The 24,012-nt window shown below is 46.4% G+C and overlaps 1 protein-coding gene across 1 annotated transcript; it reads left to right on the top strand.

The window, feature by feature from the left end:
• The first annotated feature begins 983 nt into the window (after positions 1 to 983).
• On the top strand, positions 984 to 22,880 carry PARN (poly(A)-specific ribonuclease). Its single transcript, XM_054992768.1, has 24 exons — positions 984 to 1,130; positions 2,399 to 2,476; positions 3,055 to 3,134; positions 3,843 to 3,910; positions 4,002 to 4,083; positions 5,970 to 6,030; positions 6,763 to 6,928; positions 7,220 to 7,285; positions 7,422 to 7,460; positions 8,299 to 8,341; positions 9,108 to 9,188; positions 9,387 to 9,443; positions 10,012 to 10,089; positions 10,413 to 10,456; positions 11,579 to 11,621; positions 12,701 to 12,776; positions 13,317 to 13,427; positions 13,520 to 13,589; positions 15,761 to 15,816; positions 16,298 to 16,384; positions 18,672 to 18,746; positions 19,908 to 20,100; positions 21,215 to 21,393; positions 22,006 to 22,880. Exons 1-24 carry the CDS (start codon positions 1,112 to 1,114, stop codon positions 22,056 to 22,058), a joined length of 1,905 nt encoding a protein of 634 aa, XP_054848743.1. The 5' UTR covers positions 984 to 1,111; the 3' UTR covers positions 22,059 to 22,880.
• The last annotated feature ends 1,132 nt before the right edge of the window (positions 22,881 to 24,012 follow it).

Below are 24,012 nucleotides of genomic sequence, written 5' to 3' on the forward strand. Positions count from 1 at the left end.
CTGGCTGATTTATACATTTATATGAATGTATGGTTTACATAGTTTATGATATATAGAAATATTTGAAAGTGAAATAATGAAAAATGGGATAAATTGTTTATCCATTATGGAAAAAGGGACTCATAGTCAGGGTACAGAGTATTAAAAATAGTTAAAGAAGCATTGCTTAGAATAAAGGGAGAATATATATTTGTTAGATAGAGGAATATATAAAGAGTAAGGGAAAAGGGATAAAGGGTTGGAAAACTGTTGGAAGTCAACAAAATGGGGGGGGGGAAAGGGAGGGGGTTGGAAGTCAACAAAATGGGGGGGGGAAAGGGAGGGGGTTAGAAATTGGGAAATGGGAATATTGATTGTAATGTGTAAACATTTGATCCTAACCCAATAAAAATTTTTTCAAAAAAAAAATTTAAAAAAAATTAAGAAAGTTTCTCCTCCCTCCCTGGGCTCTCCTCCAACTAGACTAGGACCTAGGGACAGGGGGGCTCTACAGCCGGCGGCGCACCAGAGCCCGGACCCTCTTGAATTCATAGTTTCAGGTGGTTAGCCGTGTTGGTCTGTTCCTTAAAGAACAGCAAGATTTCCAGGGTGTAAGTTTCAGGAGTCAAAAGATCTGACGAAGGGAGCATTGATGCTCGAAAGCGCCTACCCTGGAAGTCTAGTTGGTCTTGCAGGTGATACTGGACCCGGATCTTGCTCCTGAATTCGTGTGAGTTTTACATTGATGGGAAATAAACAAAACCGCCGTCCCATCGCAAACCGCCGTACCGGAGCATAGGTAACTTCCCACGTGTGCCCAAGAGGCCACTCCGCACAGCACGGCAGTCCCGCCCAAGTGAGGGCAAAGGAAAGGGCAACGGACGTTCGGCTGCCAATACTGCGCACGCTCAGCAGATCTCGCGATGGGGACGTCGGCTAAGGAGCGGGGTCGTCATCCAGGCGCCGCGGGTTACGTGAGCATTGACGTACGGCCGCATGGGAGGGGCCGTCAGGAGGGTCGCGTTTGTTTCCGGAAGTGCCCTCTCCCGCGCTGGGCCTAAGCGGAGGCGTCAGTTTGGCCTGACCCGCTTCGTCGCGGGGAGAGGCCAACGAGGAGCCCTGAGCCGCGGGGATGGAGATGACCAGGAGCAGTGAGTCCTCCCGGCGGGGCGCCCCTGAGCATGTGCAGAGTGGCCCCGTGTCCAGCCATGGGGCTGTGGGGAAGGAAAGGGCCGGGCCTGCAAACCGTTCCCGCCCCCGGCCTCTCGGATCTACACAGCGGCCTGCCTGTCAGAGCGCTCGTGGCTCCGCGGGTTCTCCTGTCGCCTTGTCTGAATCGCTCAGTTCCCAGCCAGCCGGGAATGAAGCAGCATCCAGCCGTGTTATAGCGGGGAGGGAGTCGGCTTTTGAACATCCCAGTTGTTGATAGTTCTGATAGGTTTGGGGGCTGAGAAATAAACACTCCGACCCCCTGGCTCTTATCCCGCCGCAGCGTGAAGGGAAACCTCCGTGTTTAGATCCAGTTCACCTTTGAACGTCGGTTGCTGGGTGGAGGAGGGCAGATTTTAGAACGATTGGTCTCTTGCAGCGCGAGCGAAAAGGATGGCAACCTCCACGTGATGGCTGGAGAGCTCCAGGAATTACAACTGATCTCCAGGCAACAGAGATCAGTTTCCCTGGAGAAAATGACTACTTTGAAGGGAGGACTCTGAGGCATTTTACCCAGCTGAGTTCCCTCCCTTCTCTGTGCCCTGCCTTCCCTACGCTTCACCCCCAAATCTCTAGGAATTTTCCAATCCACAGTTGGCAACCCTACTGTGGAACCTTCTCGTCTATGAAAGCCTCTATCAGGACAAATGGAAACGCACAAAGCTGTTTCCTGCAGAATAAGGCTTTCAGAGTCTGTCCTTGGCTACTGGGCAGCATTCCAGGGTTTCTGGTAGGGGCCATTCCCATCACCTGATTCTTCTGGCTGAAGAGGCCAGAGCCGGTGGTGCTTTGCATACTGAACATGCGAAGCTGCCCTTTGCTAAGTCAGGATGTTGTTTTGCCAAGCTCAGGCTTGTCTGCGGGTCTGTCTACTTGTCTACTTGCTGATCCTTTTAACTGGAAGTGGATAGTATTGGACCATCACCAACCATGTCATAAGCTGTCCTCGTCAGAGTCTGGACAACAGGCTAGATGGGCCAGTATGCAGTGTAGGCAAGTTGGAAGAGTGCCTTTTCCCATACCAGTGACAGTTTAAGTGAGAAAAGCATATATTGTAATGGTGATAATGTGCATTGCCAGACGAGAGCGAGATTCTTTAGATTACAGAACTTCGAGTGGAGGAGAGAGCTTTTTATGCCTGTCCCAGTTCTGCATTTTGTCATATGAGTGAGGTGATTTAATTTTTTTCCCCTCTCTTGGTTGGCTACAGATTTTAAGGAAAACCTTGGCAAAGTTTATGAAGCTATTGAGGAAGCAGACTTCTTGGCGATTGATGGAGAGTTTTCAGGTACTGCAGGGCTAATAACTTATTTTGTGAAATTTATTAGTATAGTATACTGTAGGGGTCTCAACCAGCAGTATTTTATGGGCACTTTCCTATAAGTTTTTGCTTCATGGACTTGATAAAAGCCAATCACTGAATTTTGGGGTTTGATTTGTATGGCAGCTACAGGTTTAACAACATGTTTATTTATTTACATTATTTGTAGTCACTGAGGCTCAAGTCAGATTTCACAGTGTAAGTCAATAACTCAATGATGGAGACATTCAATAGGGTAAAGATAACAGAAATTTGGAAACAAGCAGAAATCTGATACAGGAAAAAAAGCTGAAACAAAGCACAAGCAGGTTGATAGGATATTTCAAGCAGCACAGAACCTTCCAGTAGGATCAAACGTGCAGCAGGAAGTCCCCCGGGGGTAAAACTTTGGGTCTTTTCTTTGCCTCCTGGCAAGGGGACAAAGGTCAGGGAGTACTTGATGGCTTCTTTGAAAACAAAAACGAACTGAATGGGTCTGGAGAGTAACCCCTTTTCCTTCCTGGAGACTTCAACAGGCTTGTTAAACTCTGTTTTGTAATGATTAGGGATCAGTGATGGACCATCGGTCAGTGCACTAACCAATGGCTTTGACACGCCTGAAGAAAGGTATCAGAAACTGAAAAAGGTAAACATGAAGTTCTTTCATTGTGGTGCTGCTTTTGAAAAGCCGTTGCCTGTGAAGGCACGAAGTAACACAGGTGAGTTTCTGGTCTTTTTTGGTGCTGAGCGTAGCGCTGAGTGGGAACCTGACCTCTTTGGCTTGTCCTTGTGCATGAAGGAGCAAACTCTCTGTAGGGGCTGTTTACCAACATAGAAAATGCTAGCAACAACAGAATTCGACATCTGTCCCTTCTCAGTATTTAGTATGTTTAGGGAATCTAACCAAGACTTAAATGTTGCAAAAATCTTGTTTTTGCCACAACTTGGGATTTATGTAAGTGGCAGTAGCTAGCACTAGTACTATCAAAGAGAGCAGGCCAGTTGTGGGTACATTTCTTCGTTTCTGCATGGTGATTCTTAGGAATGAGGATCCATTCATCACCATCAAGGAAAATTCTCAGTGAATTTCTCTTATTCGTATAAATGTTCATGTTAGTGGATTCCATAGTTACAGTTTGTGTAAAAGGTGCACAGTGTATGCATGCACTCTTTAAAGCAACGGTTTGTTATTATATTTACATCCTGACTTTCTTTCTCTCTCTTTAAATATTAGTGTTCTCGTGCTAGGAGGCAGAAAGAACCAGAAATGAATTTCATGTCACAGAAGGCTTTGGCTAGGTCCTCTGCTCTGACTGAAGCACTGAACAAATTTCTTGTATCTTTTTTTCTCTAGCATTCCATGAGTTTCTTGCTGTTCCAGTTTGGACTTTGCACTTTTAAATATGATCTCACAGAAGCAAAGTATGTTGCTCTCCAGCTCAACACTTTTAAAAATAGGCTTGTCAACACAGATAGCCTGTAAACTGACTTCTGACTCTCTTGCCCTTCCTAGGTACATCATGAAATCATTTAATTTCTATATCTTTCCCAAACCTTTCAACAGAACATCTCCAGATGTCAAATTTGTCTGTCAGGTTAGTAAGAAAATCAGTTTGTATGTTTCTCTCCCCCTCCCCTTCTTTCTAATGCCTTCAGAATGCTTCTGGGTTGGGGAGGGGGTCCCAAAAGACCCCTTCTGCCTGCAGGGTTTCTGATTAAAACCAGTCCCTAATTTTGTACAGGTTTGTTTGAGCCAAAAGGGAGCTTAAAGTAAGTAATGTGGGAAACTTACTCTGCCCTTCAATGTCACTCCCCCTGCCTAGAGCCAGTGTTCAGGGATGAAAAACCTCGCAATAGCAGGACTCCAACAGAGGCATGTTGCCTGAAGGGTTCCCTCCTCAATGGTATGCTCACCACTTTCCTGGAGAGGCCAGACTGGCAGCAAAAGTGCTGCCTAAATGTAAGCACCCTTGCTCCGAGTCACAACCTCCTCCAGAAAAGTAAAAACAGGAAAGGGGGTGGGGAAAGACCCAAGACCAGGCTCAGACCTGGAGTTCCTGACACTTGGCACTAGGCCCATAACCTCAGGACTAGGAGGGGAGGTCCCCAGGAGACATGTCAGTGGGCATTAGACACCCCTCTGCAGCCCTGATGACACCACCAGCCACATGAGGCTGACCAGAGAATATCGCCCAGATAGGCATGGTTCAATGGGATAGTGCTGGGATAGGAAGGCTGGGTCTCCCTCAGTCCTCACATGGGGAGAAGCCAGGGCAGAAGCCCTGGGCGTGACTTTTTGCTCTCCACAAACAGCAAAAGGAGGGAACAGGATGGCTTAGCCAGTGGGGTGCCCTGGAGATCCATCATTTAGGTGAGGATGCCTCCCCACAACTTCCCCTCTGCTGTACCCTTGGCAGCAGAGCCCTCGCATCTACCTTGGGGTTCCCCCTTCACTAACAATCTGAGTGGCTTATCAGACACTAGAAGTGCTGAGGGAGAGCGTGGGACTCAAAGACCTGCTCCTTTCCCAGACTGGCCAGACATCATCTTTGACAACCCACCTGCTGCTGCATTGGGCTCTGATCCTGCAAGGGAATGAGTCCCAGGCTTGCTTGGCTAGCTTATTGAATGAGTACCTTGGGACAGCATACCATTACACCCTGTCCTCTGCTCGAAGGGGGGTCCTGTCAAGGGAGTGTGGGTAACAGCCCTGCATGGGGCTGCAAGCATCCCTGTCCCCCCTCCCATCTGAGGCAGCTCTCCCAAGAGCCCTTTTCTGGAAGCCTGCCCCATTGCATGTTGAGGGCCAAGCTCGGGCCGCCCCTACATCCAACAGGCTACAGCCCTTGATTGTGGAAACGAGCATTTTGGAGGCAACACTTGCCCCTGTGAAAGGGGAACTGGGGATGCCCAGGCCGTGAATGCCCAGGCTGAGGAAGGCAGATTCCCAACTCTTGCTTACCTGTTAGTGCATCCTTGCTCCTTCGAGCAGAGCCTACGGAGACAGGGTAACTGTTAGGGGTATGCAGTGAGAGATGTTAGCCACAATGTGGACTTTCTTCTCTCCCTGGCTGTTAATGGTAAGTGCTTGCCCAGTATTGCTAGGTGCCCACTTTGTGTTTTTCCTGCCCCCAAAGTGCCTCGGCTCTTTATACATAGCAAGGAACTCTGAGACAGAGTCCTGTGTTGTGTGCCCTACCTAATGAATTTTAGGGCGGTCTGCCCAGGGTTTCTGTAGGATGAGTGTGTGTGAGATTGGGTCTTGGGAAGGGGGTTTGGTTGCAGCTGTAATCAGCATCCTGTGTTCCTCCATACCATTTGGGTGTGTTGACTTTCCTGCCTGGTATTTTCATGCTAGGCAAGGGAACCTTTTTGTTTTGCTGTGTAGCAGCTTTGAAAGTGTTGTCCAGAACATTAATTGGGATTCAGTAACCCGTGCCATCTGTCATCAAGCCTTTTTTCTCTCTCTTTATCCTCCCAGAGTTCAAGTATAGACTTTTTAGCAAACCAGGGATTTGATTTTAATAAAGTTTTTCGCAATGGTAAGCTTTATTGTTCCTTGTCTTTTGAAAATCAGTGTTGTAATTTCTGTTGCCTGTAGTGGTAGATCTGCTCCTGCCCCTCCATGCATGCAGAATATCAGTTATGGCATGTTTTTTCAGATAAAGAAGTGCTTCTAGAGCAACTACAGAGAAAAGGGAATTGCTGGGATAAAGGGAGCCTGTTGGATTTTATATATGTGGCTGATGGTGCCTGATGTTTCGTGCCCTCAAATAAATGAATGCTCGTTCCCTTCTTTTGGGTTTAGTGAAGTATGCTGATTTTGCTGGGCCTTGCCCAGTCTCTTCTGACAAAGAGGATCACTTGAGGGGAGGGGGGTGGAGAAACAGCACAAAAAAGTGTTACACATTCTAGGTCTCCCCCCTGCCCCCACCCAGATTTGGCCCATGAAGAGACATGTTCAAACAGACCAAGCTGGTAATCTATTTATTTGCTTTAATTGTTTAGTGCAGCTAAACCTGGTAGTTTTTTGGGTATATTTCTCTTATGCATGTATGCATTGCCTCTCTTTTATGGCTGGTTTGATGTGCTGCACATGCCTAGCCGTTGAGGTGTGTGACATCTTCTTACAGTGGTGTGCGTACCTCTGTTAACCAGGTTTCCTGGCCTGAGAGAGACCCGTAAAGGTAGCAGTGTGGTATTGAGGATAGAGTGTTAAATCTGGGAGACCCTAGTTTGAATCCTCTTGATTACAAAATTGTTTTCTTTCAAAGGAATCCCTTATTTAAATCAAGAAGAGGAAAGGCAGCTACGGGAGCAGTATGATGAAAAGCGTTCTCAAGCCAATGGTGTGGGGACTTTGTCTTACATCTCCCCGAATGCCACCAAATGTCCTGTGACTATTCCAGAGGACCAGAAGAAGTTCATTGAGAATGTAGTGTAAGTGGAAATCTACTACTCTAAAGTTCTAGTGTCCTTAGGAGCTCAGTGTAGCTTCCCTGTTTTGAAATGAACGCAGAGTAGCTCTTTCAATTTTCAACCTTTCTAAATCAGATTTTGTCTAAAAAAATGTAAGTCTGAAGTTTATTTCTTCTTTTTCAATCTCAAGCCAGGTTTTAGTGATTGCTGGTCTGGTGTTCTGAAATCATGTCAGCAAGAGAGATATTTATTGCCCTTCTTTGTTTGATAAATTTCCATACGGGATTTTAGCTGTCAATTTCTCTCTTTTAGAGAACGAATAGAAGATCTCTTACAGAAGGAAGAAAGCACCAGCTTGGAGTTGGAGCCATGCACAGGGTAAGTTTCCCCTGAAAACACTTGTGGTCTCTAGGGCAGCATTTGAAATTAGCTTATATATGTGAGAGTGGATGGAGAGAATGTGAGTCAGGATCTGTTCTGCAGAGCTTACTGGCTTTTCTCTTTCTCTCTCTAGATTCCAGAGGAAGCTGATCTATCAGATGTTGAGCTGGAAGTAGGTATCACTGCAACTGTCCATTATGAAGTGAACTGTGCTAGAAAGGTCCGGTGGCCCGTCACGCTAGAGTTGCCTCTGGGCAGCTGACTGGTGTAGCAGACCTGTGTGGACTCCAGCTGCGTGGGAATGGCAACGGGAGCAACTGGCACAGAGACCTACTGGTCTGTTCAGGGCAGCGTGTAGGCCTTGCTGCGTCCAGGAGATTGACCGTGCCATTCGAGTGACTTCCATGTGGGAACACCCCCAGATCTAATGCCATGGGCAGCCTCTCTAATGAACCATGGAGTTTTTGGAAGAGAGTGGAGCTCATTCTGGACTCTTTGGTGGGTGTTGAACGTGAAGTAGGCCTGGTGCTGGTCAACCCTGAGTGGGAGACCTCTGGGGAAGCCTTCTGTGCATGAACAATGGGGCGCCAGATAGAAATATTCTGAATAGTAAGGGCTGTGTGCAAATGTTGGTGCCTGCCCTTTACATTTGGCGCTCATTCGGTAAGTCTTGTTCCTTCAGAGGAGCTGCTGTCCGAGGCATATCCTGCTTGTCCTATGCCTGGATTTCCAACCCCTCCTTGTCTGAACTTTTCCCCACCAATAGAAAGTGGGAGATCATGGCCACCACTTTCGAAGGCGATGGTGGAAGTGGTTTGTTCTTCATGCAGCAGTTTCAACATGTGTACTGACAGCATTGAGGCTGGCTTCTGTAGGTCTGAGACCTCCCCATTCTGCCAGGCCAGAGAGAGTTTTGTTTTCAAGCTAGAATCAGAGCTGCCAGCACGCAGTTTCGGAAATAACTAGTGAGTAGGCATCATCTTGTTCTTTTTTTGCTTGCTTCATTACAGGTATCCAAAAGGCATCCATGTTGAAACTCTGGAAACGGAGAAGGTATATCTTAAAAGCTATCTGTTGTACCAAAGCAAAGTCTGACACTGAGATTCTGTGCCCTTGGAAATATATTAGGCAAGCCTGACTGTGGTCTGGGTGGGTGGCAGCAGCATCAATGTTAAGAACGACAAAAAGGAGGGGGGGAAAACTTACCTTAAAAAAAAACTTAACCCAAACCAAATTGAATTAAGATCCAAGAAGGTTAAAGAAATCCCAGTCAAAGAGCCAAATATTAAAAGTACTAAATATAGAACATAAATATAGATCAATTTACAGAAATACGTGTATTTATTACAAAATAATATAAAAACTATTACTGGCCCAAATAAAGCCTCCGTTCAGATTAAAATCATACAAAACACTCAAACGAGAACGTTGTGTGACTGACCAAATGTGTTTTGGCCATGTGGCCTTCTTCAATGGTCAAGCATAGAAATTACACAGTAACTCCAGGCAGTGCAATAATATGACAATAATTAATAAGTGTAATCAATATAGGACCAAGTTGGAATTACGTTCCAATCAGTATCAATAACTCTAGGCAAGGATGTAATTAAAAAGCCTCATTTGGAATCACCTTTTCCTCTAGTCAGGTTACATGTGTCTTGGGTGGTAATTCAACTGTGTAACTGAAAATGATATTAGTATTAGAAAAAAGTAGTGTGTAGCACTACACACAATTCTAAGTGGCTCCAGACTGCATTTAACATTGATTCTTCTTGGACCAGAAGGATATTCTTAAAATACGTGCCTTTCTCTTTCTTAGAAAGAAAGATATATTATTGTTAGCAAAGTGGATGAAGAGGAGCGCAAACGGAGGGAGCAGATGAAACAAGCTAGAGAGCAGGTACGGGGAGGGGGAACCACCCCTTGGTTTTCAGTGGGGCATGCCTTGCAGTCTGCCTGGCAAGGCTGCTGTTCAAGAACCACCAGGCCAAAGTTGTCTTGGGTGCACAGAACCAGAGCTGTGAAGCTCTGGATCAAGGCCAGCGTTGGCTTTCAGGCTGTGGGTGAGCCAAGCATCTTTAGTCCTACTCTTTTGCAGGAGGAACTTAACGATGCCGTGGGATTTTCCCGAGTCATTCATGCAATTGCCAATTCTGTAAGTTTGGCACGTTCTCAATTTTTGTGTGTGAAATTGTTCAGTGGGTGGAGGAAAGCTTGATTTTGTGGGGATTAGAAGCATAGGGCTGCAGAGTGCTGGAAGGCCACTGCTGTCTCTCACTGGCACACAGAGCTGGTGTGGTGTAATTGTTAGTGTGTCAGACTAGGATCTGGAAGACGTGCGTTGAAATAGCCACTTTGCCATTAAAGTTCACTGGCCAGACTTACCCCCTCAGCCTAACCGACCTCACAGGGTTGTTGTGGGGATAAAATGGAGCAGGGGAGAATAATGTAAGCTGCTGTATATCCCTATTGAGAAGAAAAGTGGGATGTAAATGAAATAAATAAATAGCCAGCACTGTTCATTAGAGTTTTATCCTGTTCATTAGAGTTTACGGCAGAGCAGGTTTTGGACCCAGATCTTTGCCTTCCTATCCCAACACTGGGTCTTGTTGGCATTAAAATACCTTCTGGGTAGCTAGAACTATGTTACTTTTCTAAACAGTTACGGTGTCACCCCTTTGGTGGTATAGCGTTCCTTTGTGTTTCTGAACACTTCTCTGCAGAGCAAGCTTGTGATTGGCCATAACATGTTGCTGGATGTCATGCACACCATCCACCAGTTCTACTGCCCCCTCCCGGAGGTTAGTAGCTTTTGTGTTCTCAGCAAAACTTAGAAGGCTGCCCTTCCTTGGAATTTGGGCCTGGGTCCTTGTGGAGAGTCTGGGTCATCCAAAACTTGGTCTTGCTTCCCATGCCATTGGGTAGGCTCTCCGTTTCCTGACAGGAATGAAACTTCCTGGTAAGGGAATCAGGATGGTGGGGTCATTGACGACTCCAGCTTCGTTCTCCAGACGACATACGTGCAGTGTGGGAGACTCATTCCTGGATCTGTTTCTGCCTTTGCTTAGTTGATGCATTCACACTCTGCTTTGCGTGGCAGTGATTGGATTGCTCTCAATTTTAGGAACTTGGTGAATTTAAAGAAGTAACGACCTGCGTCTTTCCAAGGTAGGCTTGTTTCCGGCTCACTGGAGCATCTCTGATCCTGTGTACCAGTGTGTGGTGGACTCCTTGTTTTAATACAGAAATTCATAAGAGCACTGGCCCACTCAGATCTGCCACAGTGGCCCTGTCCGCATTCTGAGACTTCAGAAGGTTAAGGAGCACAAACGGGACTCCTCAGTGGTGGCTCCCGTACCTCAGAGAATTCTGGCAAAATCCATGTTAGTTTTGAAGACTTTCAAATCTATCATGCAGTGATTGAGCTGTGAGCTGGTTTCCTTTTTAAGAGAAGATGCTGGGTGTGTCTCCCCTCCCCAACACATACCCCTCTGTTTTGTGCTGCTGCTGATTCCTTTTTTTGTGCTGCTGATTTGTTTCGATGTGCTGTCACACAGGCTTAAGGTATCTTTTAGCTTCTGGTTATCCCTCCTCTGGCTGATGTGCTGTTGTATTTTATTGGCTCTTTTTAGCGACTTAATTTGTCTACTGCCTTAAGCTATGAGAGTGCAGCATCTATGTATATTTCTTTTTTGTTGTTATGTTTGTACCCTGCCTTCCTTCCATCACAGAATGCAAGGTGGGGGGGGTTGCCCTCCTCATCCTTGGCTTGATCACAGCCACTCCTGCTGAGCTTCAGCAAGGGGGATGCCTCCTGCACTTTGCAGCCACACCCTAGGACCCTTTAACTAAAGGGAGCAGAGCTCAGTTCTCCAGGCTGGGGAAATGGTGCAGGGGGACAGAAGTCCCCTTCCCCTCCTGCAGCAAGGCAGACCTGTGGCGGAGAAGTGTGTTCATGGCTCTTGCCTGATTGCCTTTGGCTTCTGCCAATCATGGGGAGAGGCACTGAAGTGCCACATCCTGGCCACTGAATATCCTTCTCAGGCCAGTTCACAGTTTCTGAGGTTTCATAGCACGTGAGCATGCATGCACACACCCCTTCTCTCTGGCCTGTCTCTGCAGCTGAGGGCTAGAAACTTGACATTACAAAACAATTAACACAGAAGAGTGCTGGCCTCTGCTCCCAAAACCATGTTCCAGGCTGGTGTAATCTCATCATTAAAATGCCACTTTATTTCCTGTTGGTAAGGGGGGATACGTGGTCTTTATTTTTAAAACTTTCATTTGTAGGCTCCTGGATACTAAGCTGATGGCCAGTACCCCGCCATTCAAGGTAACCAGTCTCTGCTGCTCCTCTTGGCAAGTATGTGTGTTGGGTGCAGCTTTATTGGATTGCTGAGAAAAGCAAATGGCTGGACTGATGCTGCTTTATAGGAAAACACCGGGAACTTCTTTGGTGAAGGATTCTATATCATGACACTATTACAGAACAGGCTAGCTGGTATCAGCAGCTGACAGAGAAGCATTTCCTCCGGTGATGGGGCCTTAGTTGCGTTCCTCCGATGACCACTGAAATAGCCGAGCGTTCCAGCAAAGGGCCTGTTAATTTCCACTTTAAAGTTTTGGTAGCACCAAGTGTGATACAGGCTGTGTTACCAACTCCCAAGGAATTGTGAGAAATGGAGATAACTCTAGAGTTGGGCCCCATGAATTTGCTGTGTTAACAGCAGTGCTTTCCTCCTGCCTCCTCCGGTACTGAACTGCCTTCTGATGGACACAGGCTGGAAGATGCTGGAGGAACGGATCTGTGTGATCCATCCCCTCTCATGGAACTTGTTTGCTGGGCGCCTCCCCTCTTAGTTACGATGCACTCCAAAATTTCAGAACTGTGGGTGAAAACCCTGTTACTTAATTGAAAACTTTTGATTCGACTTCTAGCTTTACAGCTTTCAAAACTTTGAGATGCTTTTTTTTTTCGTAATGCTTTCTGAAGTACACAGAAGCTGAACCTGGAGGATCTTGCAACTAGATCTGAGACAGCGGTTGCCCTGCGGCATGCCAAAACCTGCTTTTGAAAGGGAAGAAGCTTTCAAAAGCAGCTGTCACGTGGAATGAGAGAGAGGCTATAAAAAGGGCATGATTTCTGTGAATTGCCAGTCTTCTCCTAACAGGGCTGATTGTGTGGAAATGGCTTGGATTTCAGCGCTAAAGATAGATTACATGTTTACATTGGAGTGCCTGCACAGTGTTCGTCTAGTGCAGCTGCCTTGTGAGCAAGAGTGGGTGGCTCAGAGCCCTCGCTCTTGGGCCGCTCAGACTGGCACACCTCCCGGGAGCAAAATGCAACAGTTAATTTGATTTATTAAATTTATCGTCCGCTCTCTCTGCTGGTGTTGTGTCTTGCACTTGCAGGAGATTATCAGCAACACATCTCTTGCAGAGCTAGAAAAGCGTCTAAAGGAGAGACCCTTCAGCCCTCCAAAAGTCGGTAAGAAGACATTGGATGTGTTGCGTCATCTGTTTTGGATTGGGGAGGTTGTTCAAAAGATTTTCATGGCATTTCTCCCCTACATCTTATGCTGTGCTGGGTTTTGATAGCTGCTGCATGTTGTGATAACAAGTGAGAAGGGAAAATATCTAATTTCTGGGTTAATGGGAAGTGCGTCTGTGTGGTGGTGGTGGGGGGGGTCTGATTCTTGCACCGAAATGTCTGTGAAACTCAGGAGTATATTCAGTGGCTTCTAAGCCGTGCAGAACTGAGGATGTTGCACTGGTATCCATTGGTGGGAAAGCATGCCAGCTTTGTTCATCAGCTGCAAAGATATATGCTTGAGGATACTTCCTTAACAATAAAGTTTGCATGCTTTGGGGGGGAGGAACATGTGATCAGCCTCTTGTACACGTCTGTGGCTCTACAACCTGTAATGATGTTCTGGTCCTCCAGGTCCCTTTGCGCAGCCCAGTGCGGGTAAAATGTTTCTCTCCCTGCCATGATAACCCCGAGTATGCATCATTTCTCCCTTCTCAGAAAGCGCAGAAGGATTCCCGAGTTACGACACAGCCTCCGAGCAGCTTCATGAAGCAGGTTACGATGCTTATATAACCGGCCTGTGCTTCATCTCCATGGCCAACTTCCTAGGTACTTCTGTGGCCTTCTTGTCCTTGCCCCACACAGTGCCCTGGATCTGTTACCAGCTGCCTCTGAATTGTTGAATGTCTCTCGTTCCACAGGTTCCTTCCTCAGCCCTCCCAAGAACCCCATGTCTGCCACATCAAAGCTCATTGAGCCTTTTTTCAACAAGTAAGTAACCACAGCTGCCATTAAAACTGCAAAATGTCACAACATAATAAGAGAAACAGTAATATCATTTGTTTTTTAAAAGGAGATTTTGTGATCTGCTGGTGCGAGATACCTTGGAAAAATTCAAGTTTTAATGTGAGCTGCTAGCTTGAGTATTTTTCTGTTGGTGTTTAGGCATGTCTTCTCTTGGGTTTTTTAAAGATAAAACAAGACATATCTGCTTTAGGATCCTCCCCCACTAGCCAATGCCAGGGTTAGTGCAGCAGGGCAAAACTGCAGACCTGTGCTCAATCAGAATTGCAAGGATTTTTGATAATCTTGCAGTCGGCGTACCAATCTATAAATTATAGTTATATTGTTTATAAGCATTTCAAAATGTAGTAAATCTCAAAATCCACAACCTGATCTACATATTACAGCTTTCTGTATTTAACAACTCTGGGGTAAGACCTATCTACTGATCACAACAGATCACATTGACTCTCTAAAGCTTACCAGAAACTAAACGTGCAATTGTTAAATATCAGACTGGAACTTTAATCAACCCTTGGTACGCGATTAGAATCATCAAGTCAGTATAAAGGGAACTGATCACCAACCACGTTTCATCACAAGAAAAGTAATCTGTTTTACTTGTTGTACTCATTGTTAAATACTGTTATGTATGTTTAATAAAATGAAAATTAATTTTTTAAAAAATTGCAAGGATCGCTGCAGAAACACACTCTCATGTTGCGGCCCTGGCGGCCGCTCGCACGGCATTGCAGGCCACCCCCTGGCCAGTAGCAAGCAAGCCCCCATGTTAACCATGCATAGAAGGCAGTGACACCAGCATTGGGAAAGAGTTCTTCTCATTGAAGCTCACTGAAATCTGTGGGCTTAGGCAGGAGTCGCTCTTCTAGGATTGTGGTGTTAGGTGCCTTCCAGTCCCTGCCCAGAAATCCTAAAATCATAGACAGGTTGGGTTTGAAAAAATAGCATGTAATTTTACAGTTTAAAAGTGAAATTCTTTCATTGAAGATGAGGACCCAGAGCTGTGTGATGCAATCCTCTGCATCGGCTCAATTCAGTGATGCAGCCTCAGCTTCCCCACTTCCTCCGGATAAGAGAGTTCCTGCCCTTGGTTTAGTATCTTTTTGGGCACTGCTGTGCTGCCCAGTGGGGCTGTGTGTTTCCATCACTGTGTCCTTGTCGTCCAGGAAGGCTTGAACTCTACGGGTGGGATGACTTGGACCACTTGCTTGAGCCATCGGGGGCATCCGCTCTCCCCCCCCCCCACCCCCATGCTGTAGTACAGGGATGGCTAAAAAACTGAGCGTCTGGCTCAAGTGCACAGCTCTCAGGCATGGGAGAGGAGCTTGTATTGATTTGATTTTGTGTTCTGCTTTTCAGCCAGATGACTCTCTAAAGTAGGTTACAATTCATATCGATTATAAGTGGAAACCAGTCGCTGAGATGCACTGGTCAATGAGGGTGGTGGATACACCAGAAACAGCAACAGCTGTTGGGACTTGAGAGGATGGTGAGGGGGGCGTCCCAGATGTTAGTCCCCCTCCTTTCAAGTGCTGGTGACCTCACTAGCCAGGACCTTGTGGGGCTCTGCCCAGTGAGAAGGGATTTCCCCCTTGAAGGGCATCTCACAGAAAATAGCTGGGGCAGCAGATGTGACCACTGTCAAGAGAGACCGGCAGAACACACACTCTCCTTCCTTTGGCTCGGCCGCAGTGTGTGTGCTGGCAACTCTTGAGATGGCTTCTCTGAAGAGAAGGAGAATGCTCAGACACAACATACACGTGGCTCTTTGGGCTAACCAGAAAACATGAGTTATGGGGGGATTGCACAGCTGTATTGCAGATGTGTGGGCTGTGGTTGTTGGGTACGGCCCTCTCTCTTTTGCTCTGGGTTCATGCTGATGAAGTGTTCCAGAGACTGGCCTCCGCAATGGAGAGTCGCAACTGGAGTGGGTAGGGGTCTACCCTGTCCTTGCCTCTGAGCTTTGCTTGAGGACAGTGAAGCTCTGCCAGTTCTTTATAAGGATTGAGATCATAGTATTGTGGGGGAGAGCTGCACCTGCAGGAGCCGGATGGTTCATGGGACTCCTTGATAGCCTTTCTCGTTATTTAAAGAGAGCCAGTTGGCCCAGAGAAGTGACTCTTTCCCTTTTGTTTCAGGTTATTTCTGATGAGAGTGATGGACATCCCATATCTCAATTTGGAAGGACCTGACTGTAAGTGCCCTCTTTGGCTTTAAACTCAGCGTTGGGCTGGAGTGGGTTTGGCTAGCTGGCTTTCCTGTGGCCTGGGAAATCTGGCTTGTGTGAAAAGTACAGCACTAGCCACATCTTCCCATGGCCTCTGTTTGGGCACCTTGCCAGTGCATGGACATCTGACCTTTCTAGCGTAGCTTTTAACAATGGAATCATTAGACCTTATTTTATTTGTTTCATTTATGGTCCACTTTTCTCCCCAAAGGAGACCTAAAGCAGTGTGCATTCACCTCTCCTCCACTTTATATTCATAATAAGATCCCTGTAAGGTAGAGGAGGCTAAGAGAGTGTGACGAGGCCAAGATCACCCAGCAAACTGGGCAGAGCGGGGATTCAAACCTGGGTCTCCCAGGTCCTAGTCCGACACTGTAATTACTGTACCATGCTGGCTTTTAATGAAAAGCTTTCAGATTCCATAGCTGTTTTCCCCTTTGTCTTTCAGTGCAGCCAAAGCGAGACCATGTTCTTTATGTTACGTTTCCAAAAGAGTGGAAGACGAGTGACCTTTACCAGCTTTTTAGCGCTTTTGGTAAGTGGCCCACAGCCAGTAATGTGTGATGGGACAAAGGGTGGGAGATTGGGAGGGGTCAGGATGATGGGTTCTATACAGCATAGAACACTGTTGGCTCTTTCTAGGCACCTTTATTAGAGGACTTTGAAGCCATGGGGGAAAGTTTTTTCCAGAAAATTTGGGAGTAAACTTAAATATATGCAATACTTTTCCATCAAACCTAAACTTATTTTAATGATAGAACTACATGCAGTTCATCATTTATAACTCAGTACATAAAACTGTACTATTTGTGAAATTTAAAAGTATAAATGTTTTCATTTTCTATAGGAAAAGTTGTAATTCTAATACTAGAAAAAGAGTTACGAACTGTTGCACCCTATGCTACCATAGCACATGTATTTTAATTTCTCCCATAGAAGAGGAAGGGAAAAAGTAAAAGATGAAGGTAGAAAATGAATTCTGCAGTAAACAAAAGAGTATATTATTTGGACCCAAGCACTATTAAAGTCACAATAGGTTGGGCTATCATCATATTTAGATATGAAGTTAAACTTCATAACATTAAAAACAGTGATCTCTTTTTATCATTAAACACATGAGTGACACAATCCTGAGGCCTGCCGGGCAGTTGTGCGCTGGCATAACCAGCACCACCCGTCCGCTCCCTAAGGACTTTTGCAGGAGAGCTGCACCAGGGGAGGCACAAGGGTTTGTGGCGCTTGCGGCTGGCCGGCCGGGCACCCTCCTGCGTGCGCGCAAGCATGCACGCACCAGCCTGCGTGATGACACAACATGTGACGTCATCACAGGAGCGCGCGCACCGCCGCTGGCCCAATCGCTGTGGCGGGCGGCTTCCGAGCTCTCCCACTTGGTTGCCTGCGCCACTGCAGATGCCTGCCCGCGGCGGCTGCGCCCAGTCGGGGGCTTGTGCTGGCGGCGGTGCGGGGCAGGAGGGATAGGAGGCTTCTGCTTTGCGGCGCGTGCTCCCGCCCCCGCGCCTCCTCCGGCGCTCCCTCCGGCACCCTGCGCCTGAGGCCACCGCCTACCTGGCCTCAATGGGCGCGCCTGCCCTGAGCTGCACCAGTGGCTAAGCCCAGTGTGCTGCAGCCCGGAGATAACGCGTCATAGTTGCCCCAGCGACACTGGCCGAATCCACCAATCTCAGGGCGGCTGGAGTTTTTTGTGGCATAACTTCCCATCGCTGCTGGGGATGTTCTCGGCCCAAAATGGCTTAGGATGCCAACTAACTCATGCCCAGCTCCTCAGTACACCCCCTGACCACCATCACAGGGACTTACATTGGGGTTATGCTGATGCCCAGCTGCTGCAGCCTGGTGCCGGTGCAGTGCTGGGCCATTGCACTGGCATTGGGGGGGTTACGCTGGTGTAAGTTTGGGATAAGCCATGGTAACTCCTGGTCAGCTCCCTGTGCACTCCCCGCCCCCCGATTGCACTATTAGCATGATTGTTGCCCAAATTATTTATGTTTAAACAAAAAAGATTCCTGAAAATATTGTATAGTATACATTACCTAATGCTGCAGGCTGAAAAATGTATGTAAAACAATCTTTATGTTTTGAGTAAAACCTTTCATTCCAAAAGGGGGAAAAGTTGTAGGATTTTTTTCGGTGTTCCTCAAAACTTCATAATTGTTCCACTGGAAAAACTGAGAAGATCGTCAGACTTTTCATCCTATACATTCAGAGTGAAAAAAAACCTTGCCTTAAAATGCATTTCACTAAATCTAAACGAGAACATATTTCATAGTGTTCCCCAAATTTTGCCATTTTTCCCACTGGAAAAACAGAAAAAAAGACTTCGATGTATGTGTGGCTTTTCCCCTAAGCCTTTAAGTCTCTAGCCTGGGTTACAAAGGGCAGCCAGATGGCAGGTTTGGCACAGGAGAAAAGCAAACAGGGATATGGAAGGCGAAAGAGTAGCGTTTGAGTGTGCTTGCAATTTTCTTTTAGAAAATCAAGACTTTAAATGTCATAGCTATGCTGAATAGTAGAGTTTTATATGCTGAGTTATATATGAGGCATTTTATGTAGTTAAAGCAATGAAATAAGTTTAGGCTTAACAAAATATTCCATATGCTCCTCTGTGTCTGTCCCCGCCACTACCCCATGGCTTCAGTATTTCCAAAAACCATAAACTCAAAGCGAGATCAGAGTTTGGCTGCCACTCCAGTTCTGACTTTGTCTTGTTCTCTCCTCTACTAAGTTTGTGTCCTTCCAAATCTGATGGTGGCCATATTTAGCACATGTTCTTTCTCCCTTTTTTTTAACCCCCCTTCCCCCAGGTAACATTCAGGTCTCCTGGATTGATGATACGTCGGCATTTGTGTCACTTAGTCAACCCGAGCAAGTACAAATCGGTAAGTCTTGCAGAAGCTTTGTCTAATGGTTTGTGACAAGGGGAGATGGGGGACGAGAGACGAAGCTTCCTCTTGTGCCCATAGGCCTATTGTAGGCTTATGCACCTGCAGCTTCTGAGGGTTGCGGGGGCTTGTTCTGTTTTGGGCTCTCCTTGCATGTCTTTTGAGTGGACCAGTAGCCACATGTACACGTGTGCAGCCCACATAAGCAATGCAAGAAGCCTGTGTCCGAAGACAGACTGTCTACCTTAGCAAGGATGTGCAGATGAGTGTGTGCAAGCACATGCTTTCTTTTGGCGCACAGAGGCGAGAGGGCGCAGTAGATGATATGCTGTCACTGTTCTCCCTTTGGTTTTTCTCACGCAGAATCTTCCACTTTATTGAAACATTACAGGTTTTTCCACTACTGCAATCTTGCTGTTACCTTTCTAGTTATTATCACAATTTCACTTTTGTTTGGGGTGGGGTGGAGGGCTGGTAGCAGTGAACATTCATTTAGGAGACTTATAAGCTGCTTTTCACTCTTCAGAGGCCCCAAAGCAGCATACAATAAATTTGAGAGTTAAAAAGTGGTAAAACAATAGCTGGAAAAAGCAAATCAACAACCTCCCCAGGGAGATTAGTCTTTGCCCTCTATTGCGGTCTTTCACCAGTAGGTGGATATTTTTTTGCTCGCCATACCCCCAAGAACTGTTATTGGCTGTCCTCCCTGTTCTTTGTGTTGCGTGTTTGTGTGTGTATTTGTATTGATTTGCTTTTATAATATTTGTAATATTGTTTTAAATTTAACTTGCTTTAAATTGTTTTGTTTTTTAGCGATCTGATGTTCGCCTTAGAGACCTTACTGTGGGTAGAAAGGCAGCATACAAATGTTTTAAATAAATAAATCTGGAAGAGCTGATAATGCCCCATAAAATCAAATAAAACTTCATTAATACTCAGACACCTAAATCAGTCTGTGAACATCCTGGAAAATAACAAGGTCTCGACCAGACAGTTAACCTGGGCACTTTGCACGTCTGTCTGGGAGGGTGTTCCGTAGCCCCTGCTCCTCTCCTCACCCACCTAATCTCAGAGGGGCTCTGATGCAGATCGGAAAGACCACGCAGGTTCATGTGGAGCAAGCTTCTGTGTAATCCAGAGTTCTTTTCCTTCCCCTAGCTGTTAATACCAGCAGGTATGCAGAAAGCTACAGGATCCAGACCTACGCAGAATACATTGAGAAAAAGCATGAAGAAAAGAGGCAAGGAAAGAGGAAATGGACTGAAGACAGCTGGAAGGAGATGGAAGCAAAGCGGTTAAAACCACAGGCTGTGCCCTATGTCCTGCAAAGCCGGTACTGCAGTTTCACCAGGTGAGGTCCGTGTGCTCAAATGGCGAGCAGTGGAGAGCAATTCTGAGCAGTTTCAGAGGCCTTCCAGGAGCTCCTTTTTCGACCTGTGTGTGGCTGAGGACCGGCTTCCCTACCTGGAAGGGCAAAGTGCTTGACTTGGTATTCCCGTGGCCTTTGAAAGTCTTGGAGAGTTGACAAAGTGTAGATATGACTAACCTTCCTCTTGCTGGTTGTTGGAGTTGTAGGTACTCCTTGATCACATTTGCACGCTGTGGCTCTCGGCCATCAACCAAAGCGGTGTGCAGCACACAAAAGAAATGTGCTACTTCAGCTATCTGAAAATTGGTTTAAAAGCCATCCATGAAAGAATCTGTATGCAAAACAGGGTCACAAAACCACCCTAAAAATTCCTTAAAGCTCACTTGAACTGGGCTGTGTTTTTTATAGCAAAATCACTGTGACTATATTGTCATGGTAACTTGATCCAGAACCAAAGCCATGAAAGTACAGTTCAGGTGAGCTTAAAGGAATTGTCAGGCAGATGATTGTGATGATTTTCTTTAAAATTTGCTACCCTGGACTGAAGGGCCAGAATGTGCCACCCCTAACAGCATAGCTGAACAACCACCTGCATTTACAGTTGCTTGTCTGGACCTTTCCCCAGTGCTGGAATTAAAGGGTTAAGGATCTGTGGCCAAAAAGTATCCAAACAGGGAAGGTGTCAAGCCCCCAAAGGAAGTTTTTCTTTCTTGCCTGTCCTGCCACAAATGGCTTTCTTCTGGTTCAAAGCATGCTGCAGTCCACATTGTGCCATATCTGCCTCTCCACCGTGAAGATAAATCACTCCATTATTAGCTTGGTTCTAAGACGGAGGCTGCCTGTTATGGCTTCTTTGGATAACGGGCATCTTGGACAAATGGCATCTTGCCATTTGCCCAAAGGCTGTTGTGGGAGGGCACTGACAAGGCTGATTTGACAGTGGGTGAGCCAAATGTTGGGCTCAAGACTGCCAGGCAAACTGTGCTTGAGAGTGGAGAGGACGACGAAGTACCTACATGCTTGGGACAGGGTTGTGAGAGCCCCCTGCATGACCCCAGAGTGTCCGGTTCCTAACTCGTTGCCACCCTCCGCCCAGTTTTACAGCATCCAGTGCTGTGGGAAAGAGGAGTATGAGTCCTATTCAAGAGGAGAGTGGCTGTGACGAGGTCGAGGAAGCAACACAGGATCCCTCTGACTCATTTGAGGAATCTGCAGAAGAGAAGAAGAAAAAGGCCAAGAAGTTCAAGAGAGCCAAAAGGGAGCAGGACTCAACAGGTAAGTGCCGTGGGGAATTGGCAGGCCGTTCCTTTCTCTCTCGGGCTGCCTGTGGGAGCTCTCACGGCCTGCTCTTCTCTCGTTGGGAAGCATGAGCAGCTCTGCCGGTTTGACAGGCCTGGAGGAGAAGAAAAGCGCTGGTGGTAGAACTGATGCCATTGAGTTTGAGAGCTTTCTGTCTGTGGCTGTTTGGCTTTGGAACAAGTCATCTGTGTCAGACTGGCCCTGTGCAGATTTAACCAGGCAGCCTTTAGCACTGCAGATGATGCCAAGGGTGGGTCTAGCAGATGTCTGGCACAACAGTACTCTGGTGCTCCATTCCCTCAGCTCTTCTCCAAAGCTCTCTTATGGAGCAGAACACAGCCACCTTTGCCCAGCTCATCACACCCCACACCAAAGTGAAAGTAGGCATTATCAGGTTGAGGAGGAGGAGAACGTAGGCCTCTCTTTCCCTTGTTCTGTGGAGACCAAAGAGCGACAAGCTGGGCTGTGTCACCAAACCTGTGGAATCCTTTCAAACCCACAGTCACCTACTTATGTGATTCAGAGCATGGCTGGATTCTCTTGCTTCGTGGCTCATTAACCTGGTTGACATGCTTTTACTTTCTCTAGGAGGTGTTGACAGTGCTTCCTCGGCACTTTTCGAAGTCCCTGACATGTGGTAGCCGTCAGCTGTCCCAGCACAAAGCGGACTTTGGTTCAAAGTGATCTGTGGCATGTGTGCCTCAGAAGCCATACTTTATTTAAATAAAGTGGGGTTTATTTAAAACAAAAGGAAAAGAAGCAGCAGGATGTCTTTTGGAAATCAGTTTAATTTTTTAAACTGTCTCCTGAACAATCATTGTCGCAGTTTTTGTGTGTGTATACACGTCAGTTATGTTGATGTGAAATATTTGCTGTTGTAAGCACTAGACCTAAAAGCAAGATGGGTGTTAGCTTGAATCACCTTGATACAGCATGTAGCCCATGAAATCTGCCAGAGGAACCTGTCCGTGTTGTGATTTCGCTCTTCCGCTTCCTGTCGTGTGCACAGGCCCTCATACACCATTCAGCCCTATCAGTCACTTAACGCTTCCTCTATTGATTTCCAGCAAACACAGTGTGCCTCAGCCAGCTTCTCACCCTCCCGCAATGAAAATAATGTTAAACTGATCATCTTTTGGGAAATGTGGTCCTAAACTTCACATTTTGTTTGGGAGTCATAGGCTAGGGAGAGCAGGAAGTGAATGGGTGGCATGGTCTTCTTTCCCAGCTCCTGTTACCTTAGCTTGGGGGGGGGGGATCTATTTCAAAGCACAGACAAGAAGCCTGTGACATTCACCAGCCTCCCTTCGTCTAAAAAAAAAAAAGTCTGCTTTGGTAGATTTCATAAACTTTGTTTCATATTTAACATTTTTTGTATCATGGAATTAAGAATGAAAAAAAATGTATTTCCATAAAATGAAAATTAAAGAATTTTTTTCTTAGGAACCAAAAATGGTTATTTCTAGGTGGTGGTGTTGTCATTTTGTGGATAAGATAAATGTGATCAATAATTTTGATCACAGCTGGTCTGGAAAGGATATGACAGGCCAGCCTTGTTGAGTCGTAAATACGGTCCTGCTTTTTGTCCTTTCCGGATTTAGGAAAGCAACCTTGAGTCAGGAATCTAGAACTGCTTGGCATTCCAATGCATGCAGTGCTTTGCACCCTTCTCAATAATCCTCATCACAGCCCTGCCAGGTCATCTCATTCTGTTTGAGCATAGGGTATGGTAGATGGGGAGGAGGCAGCGGAGCAAATGCCAGCCAGACTTGTCCAAGGCCAGCTGCTAAATTGGTGGCTCGGGGGGGGGGGGGGACTTGAATGCAGGACATCTTAGCCACTGCAGTGTCAGATGTGCTTGCATTTGGCTCAGAGGGCAGCCGCTGCTGCTTTGCTTGTGGTCTAAGCCAGCTCTTATTGTGTCAAACCCTCTATTAGTTGATGGTCATGATTCTCCTTGTAAAACACTGCACAAAAAAAAATACTGTTGAATATAACAAAATATAACTCTCCCCTAGCTGCCTTTCTCCCCTTATCGCAACAAACTCAAAGCAGCTAACAAAACAGCCGAAGCTGCACAATGGAGACAGCGCAAGTGGCTGCCGACCTCAATCTTGTTGCAATGGATACCCCCAGTGGAAAAACTCAGGGCAACAGCAACTTGACACAGGGTGTCAAGGCAAATTAAATTGTAGGCTCTGTCCTCTCATTAATATACAAGAAAAACACAATTTGTGTGCTGGAGAGACTAAAATGCCACAGCAGATCATTTATGTGTATGAGAGAACCAAATGCTGTTTTAAAAGCAGTGTGAAACATGTCAAAAAGATCCCCTGCTCACTTGTGGCTTTTTCCAAAAGGCACATTCACTCTCCCCCTCCCTCATAATTTTAAAATGGTACATATTCCTTTTATCTGCACTTCCAAATTATAGCCAATCTGACTTTTAAAAAAGCTTTACCTACCCCAGGGGCTTGTCTGCCCATTTGAGTTACTGATTCAAGGGATTTGATTAAAAATTTCCCTTTCACCAGTCAAACACGCCCGTTTGTCTAAGGACTCTGCTGCTGTCTTTTAGGGAAACGGTGCAAAAAG

This window comes from Eublepharis macularius, chromosome 12, assembly GCF_028583425.1.
Source record: "Eublepharis macularius isolate TG4126 chromosome 12, MPM_Emac_v1.0, whole genome shotgun sequence".
Classification (NCBI taxonomy): domain Eukaryota; kingdom Metazoa; phylum Chordata; class Lepidosauria; order Squamata; family Eublepharidae; genus Eublepharis; species Eublepharis macularius.

Excerpts from the sequence above, each read along its gene's own strand:
- PARN (XM_054992768.1), top strand. Across the intron at positions 10,090-10,412 it reads TCTACTGCCCCCTCCCGGAG|GAACTTGGTGAATTTAAAGA; the intron begins GTTAGTAGCTTT and ends TCTCAATTTTAG. Across the intron at positions 13,428-13,519 it reads CTCCATGGCCAACTTCCTAG|GTTCCTTCCTCAGCCCTCCC; the intron begins GTACTTCTGTGG and ends CTCGTTCCACAG.